Here is a 6059-nt window from a genome sequence, read left to right as displayed (position 1 = left end):
TGAGCAGTGGGCAGCGCCCGGGGTCAGATCCTGACACCTTTGATTTATTTAAATGTTAATCTGTAAATATAGATGAATGTCTTGTTGATGGGTGTACATACAATGTACTGTAGAGATATTAAATGGATATATAAATAAATAGATATCCGCCATAAGTCATCTCTTGTCTGTTATTCATGTATATTAGGCATGGTCCTAACTACAATTCAGGGTATTTTTAACTACCTATTTGATTTTGCCATACTTTGGTGGGGATTGTAATATATTCAACTGTGAAGTATATTGTGAAGGCTTACTATAAATGATAACAGATTTTGCCTTCTGTTTTATGATGAGCCTACATATTTTTGTCAAGCTTTTAGTCAATGGTTAGTTAGTTAGTTACTTTTACTGCTTTTAATTATGTTGTGGTTACTATCCTAATATCTTTTATTGTTATTCATATTATTATTATTACAGCAGGGTTTCTTTCCAGCTGCCATGAGCACACTGAATTCGTTTCTTTAAAAGGAATTTAGAAACCTCCGAGTATTACCGTATTCAATGAACGCAACCCTCCAGCTTTGAAACAGACAGCACTGTTGACCAATCAGCGCTTGGACCTATTCCTACGCCCATCAATGAAACTGATGCGGAGGCGGGGCCTCGGTTAAAGGGGCTCGCTTGGTTACACTGCGGCTTCGTCAGCTCTCGTCACATTGGTGCAGGTGATCCGTCTCAGGATGCGAGAGGAGAGCGGAGGAGAGGGGCAGAGAGAGGGGAAAGCACCGATGGGAAAGTGTCCGGGGCTCGGTTAACAAGAAGACAGCATCCGGTCCTCTTCAGTTCGTCCTGGGACACTTGGAGATGAGAGATTCACCAAAAGGGGCACTTTGAGATATGATGAGGTTTACTTCTGGTCGGCAATAGTACTATGATTTGGTATGTGGCCACTTTGATAGCAAGTGTATTCAGCACCCGAGGAACGGCCGCTCAAGGTGAGTCGAAGTGCAGAATTTGCATCCACGCCGCTTACTGTGCAACTTTTAACTCAGCCTTTTTTCCTCTAAACCTGCTTTCCCACACCTGTCTGTTTGCTAACTTTGAATATATCGCTGTTAAAAATGACATACTTTACGTCGTGAAGTTCATGCGTGTTCATCACCTGTGTGGAGCCGGGCCGGTGACGAGGAAGCACCGCTGACGAGGAAGCACCGTTAACGGTTCAAAGATTTTACACAGCTTAGCAGGGACGATATTTCAACATTTTTGGAGTTAATACAGCCGTTTTACCCAACATAATATTGTATGGACATGTGTTCTTTGTGTCATGTGTTTGGCTTCATGGTGTTGCAGTGTGTTAGGGTTGACATATTCCACCAAATGTTCAGTTTGCTCTCCGGAGCTTCAGGACGTGTTGCCGTGTAGCCGGGCTCACTGAGCTTCACGCCGGCTGCCAGCGTTCCATTAAACGTGAAGGCCAATGTGATTAGCATGATGCGCGTGTGTGGATGACATTAAAATGCTATGAGTGGATGGACTTCTTCATGGGGAGCTGTTCCTGTAAAGACAGCCTGTGTCCGTTAGAGGGAGCACTTCCTGAGGCACCACGTTAAAATGAATTATAATACATGAATTATAAACCATGTCAGTCATGTGTGATGCAACTTTGAACACATATATGATGACTTCATGATCGTTTTTTATTTATTATTATTTTTAGAAATATAAATGTGCTTTCTTGTGGAAAAGAAAAGACTCTTGTTTGACAGTGGCTTTATCCCTGATCCTTCAACCATCCACCTGCAGCTGATCTCTGACTGTAAGGCCCCTATACAGGGCCGGTCCTAGACATTTTAGTGCCCTAGGCGAGATTATGATTTGGTGCTCCCCCCCTCCAAGCAATACACAAAGAATATATAAAGAATAAATGAAAAATCTCTACAAAAGACCAATACACTACAAAAACGGAAACGTATTGACATGTTGGTTATATACATAAAGAAGGTTTCAAATGTATTCATTATTGTATGAACATCTTTTAATTGGGGAGTGGACATCACATCCTCTAGGGGGGTCCGGGGGTATGCCCCCCGCAAATATTTGTTTTAACATTTTAAAGTAAAATGCTTCAATCTGGTGCACTTTGAGCAGAATTACTAGAGACTATAGATCTAGGGGGTACAACTCTAAACACCCATATGAAAAGATCAGTTTACATTTTAATAACCAAATTAGTATGTGAACATAACCAATAACCTACCATAGAGAATAACAAATAAATGTAACGTATTTTATTTTTGTTGTCATTTATATCTTATTTTACCGAGTTAACATTTATTTATTCATGCATTTTTTTTAATATCTCCAGTTTTAAACGATATTTGTGGTTTACTGTCCTATAGTATACATTGGAATGATTTCAAACCCGTTTTTATTTATGCTAATAATTATAAAGGAGTGCCTTGGAAATATTTGTTTACATAAATTGTGACCAAACCGTTTGAGTCCCACTGAGACAACTTAGACTAAAGTGAACTATCTAAACACTCAAGAGTCCTTTACCTCACTGAGCTGTAGTTATCAGCCTCAATCCAACAACAATCCGCGGTACCGATGCGCCCTCTCTCTCTCTCTCTTGCTCGCTCGGAGGCTCGCTCGCACTTTGGCTGTGAGCTGCAGGCGCCTGATAAGTCAACATCCCCCACTTTAATCACTTACAGCACACATCGTACAGGGCAAATGAAAAGTGTAACCGGGGTGAAAAGGTTGTGACTTAATTATGAATTTTGTTACATCAAGGCTGAAAATTAGGATCAGCCAAACATTCAAAAATGTTTTTTTCCCTCCCAGAACTACCAGCGCAGCGCCCCCCCCAGATCTGGCGCCCTAGGCGACCGCCTATGTCGCCTATGCCTAGGGATGCTCCGAACGCCAATTTCCGGGCCGATCGCCGGAATCAGTATCGGCCGATACCGATCGCCGATCCGATCGAGTGGGGTGGGGGCCTAAATGGAAGATTTAAACATCACTTTAAATCTTCCATTTAAAGTGATGTTTAAAACTCAGTTAATGGGGCTCATTCACTGGAGCTTCCACAAACAACGAACAACTTAATTATTACATTCAAATGATGTACATTATTCAAGTTTACATTCACTTTGGATAATAACACGGGAGAAATGAGCGGAAACGCTCTCTCTCTCTCCCTCTCTCTCCCCCTCCCTCTCTCTCCCCCCTCTCTCCCCCTCTCCCTCTCCTGACAGCATTGTCAGTATCTCATGCAGCTCACTGATCCAGTAATGAGTGACCCGACAGTGAAGAATACATATATTTATAATGACTAGTTTAGCTTGTTCCAGAGGTAGATAAAATAGCTAAGTGTGTTAGGTCTAAATCTTGTGCGTTTCGCTCCGCTTACCGGTCCGGCGGGCGGAGCTGCAGGGTTTCTGCTTCACACACGTTGCATACCGCTATTTTACTGTCTTTTTCGGACACCTTAAAATACTGCCAGACTGGTGAAGCCATTTTGGCGAGCTTGTTTTGCCGCACACAGAGAAAAGTGTCATGTATTTTACGTCATGCGATCGCCTCTCGCGATCGGCATGTTTAGAGAGCACCGATCGATCGGTAGAGAGTGAGTATCGGCCGATCTCGATCGGTGACCGATCGATCGGAGCATCCCTACCTATGCCAAAGACCGGCCCTGCCCCTATACTATAGAATCAGTTTCAGCATTCACAATATTATTGATAGGGATGCAACTCATACATATTCTCATTATCATTAAATAATCTGCTGATCATTTTCAGTTTTTCTTTTTGTTATACTTTAAAATGTAAATCTTCCCAAACGCCCCGAAATTATTTTGCTTCTTTGGTCCGGCAAACATTCCAAAGCCAAAAAGCTTCATATTACTATCATAGGTGACTAAGGAAAGACGGAGATATTCTGAACCCAGTGAATTTTATGAGTGATTCCAAAAATAACTTTAAAATTTAAAATTAAAACCTAATTTTCTGATCCATTAATCAACTGATTATAGCTCTAATCATAAATGACATCACTTATAGTTGGTAGACCCACGTGGTACTGTGTGGACTGATAGTGTGTAATGTGTGCATGTGAGCTTTTCTCATTGGTGAGAACTGCGATGTGTGGTGAGAAAGGAAAGCCTTAAAAAAGAAGGAATCCCCTCATGTTCCATAGAGAGGGGAGATGCAGGAAATCAGAACAGCTGATTAGATGACACAGAAAGATGTGTTTGATGGTATGAATAGCTTTCCATCACTGTTTTAAATGTTGGCAAATACAGGTTCACATATTTTTATTCTCTCTGGGTTGCCACTTGGCTCGGCTGGCTCCACAGTTATGTAATGCTCTGCCTAAAGATGGTACACTTAAGCATCGTCTGGGAAAAGAGGGAGACTTAGGGAGATGTGTTTAAGCGGCTTCCCTCCTCTCCTCCACGGTTGGGAGAGCAGGCGACTTGGCAGACACACTTACTTCTGTGGAGGAGCGACTGAGACTGGCCCAGCCTTAAGACTCTCCCTCAGTCAGTAACTGGTAACACACACACACACACACACACACACACACACACACACACACACACACACACACACACACACACACACACACACACACACACACACACACACACACACACACACACACACACACACACACACACACACACACACACACACACACACACACACCAATTTGTGTAGATTGTGTAGCCACATTTAATGATTGATGAATATGAATTTTGCAACATCTTCACTGCAAGAGCGTTTGAGTGAGTGTGTGTGAACGGGGAGAGATGAGGGAGCAGCAGCCGGTATAGACCAGTGCCGTGTTTACAAACATTGCGGCGTATGAGGGTAAAGAATCAGAGTCACGTGAAGTCATATTATTGGTTGAATTTTCTTAAACAGGGCGTTTTACATCCAATCACATCCCCAGCAACAGCCGTGATCTCGACCGAGCCAAGACCGTTAAAAAGTGGACCAAGACCGGTCTCGAGTACTACACCACTAGCCATCGCCGTTGTTATGACACAAAGAAGCTTCAGACATTCACTAGGGGGGTTTTTACTGACATATTTTATGTCTTCCAACAAAATGTATTCCAACTTTATTTTAGGCTTTTTACCACAAACACGTAAAAAGACCTTGAGTTTGGACGTGGGAACCGAAAGTGGTAAATTGTTGCCAAATGTGTTAGGCCCTTGCTTGATCTTTGTAGTGTGTCTGTTGGGCTCTTTTGTGTGTTCCTGTTCATGGAAGTGTGGGCTGGTCTGTGCTCAAAAGTAGCATTTCTGTTTGTGTGGACTGACTAACACACACACACACACACACACACACACACACACACACACACACACACACACACACACACACACACACACACACACACGCGCGCATGCACGCGCGCGCGCGCCTCAGCAGCAGCAGCATCCTTCTGGCCTAGCGCTGCTGTCTCCAGCTGGCAGAGGCCTCGACTTTTGCCACAGATAGCCTGGCCCTGTGCCAGACCCTCCTCTGTCCTCCCCTCCTCTTGGGTTTCCTGTACTCCTCACCTTGTTCCATTCCTCCCCCCTCTCACTTTTTCCCGTCAGGGAGAGGTGGGAAGTAACTAAGTACATTTACTCAATACTGTAGTACACATTTGAGGCACTTTTACTTTACTTGAGTATTTCCATTGAATGGTATGTTATACTTCTACTCCACTACATTTAAGATAAGATAAGATAAACTTTATTATTTCAACAGATTTCCCGTAACTGTATGAGGTTAGTTAAAGCAATAATATTAAGTTTAAATAACAAATATTAGGCTCAACTCAATATTATTGCTTTCAACTAACCTAATACAGTAATGTGACATTTCTTGACATTATACATTGAATTAAAGTCAAACTTTCAGTGTTTTCAGTGTTGACTCAGGGCCTCGCCGCCCTCACACCCTCTTTCCGTCCCTCCTCTCGTCCCTCTTCCTGTCCCTCCTCTCATCCCTCCTCTGGTCCCTCCTCTCGTCCCTCTTCCCGTCCCTCCTCTCGTCCCTCCTCCCGTCCCT

The 6059-nt window shown here is 43.1% G+C and overlaps 1 protein-coding gene across 1 annotated transcript in view; it reads left to right on the top strand.

Annotated features, from left to right (window-relative positions):
* The first annotated feature begins 717 nt into the window (after window positions 1-717).
* The window catches only part of LOC117457987 (protein turtle homolog B-like), a 142819-nt gene continuing 137477 nt past the window's right edge, over window positions 718-6059 (top strand). The window contains exon 1 of the mRNA XM_034098219.2: window positions 718-977. Coding sequence (XP_033954110.1) covers window positions 914-977 — 64 coding nt within the window. The 5' untranslated portion in view covers window positions 718-913. The remainder of the gene's footprint in view (window positions 978-6059) is intronic.

This window comes from Pseudochaenichthys georgianus, chromosome 14, assembly GCF_902827115.2.
Source record: "Pseudochaenichthys georgianus chromosome 14, fPseGeo1.2, whole genome shotgun sequence".
NCBI lineage: Eukaryota > Metazoa > Chordata > Actinopteri > Perciformes > Channichthyidae > Pseudochaenichthys > Pseudochaenichthys georgianus.
Note: the sequence above shows the minus strand (reverse complement) of the source record. Positions and strands in the feature narration are given on the sequence as shown.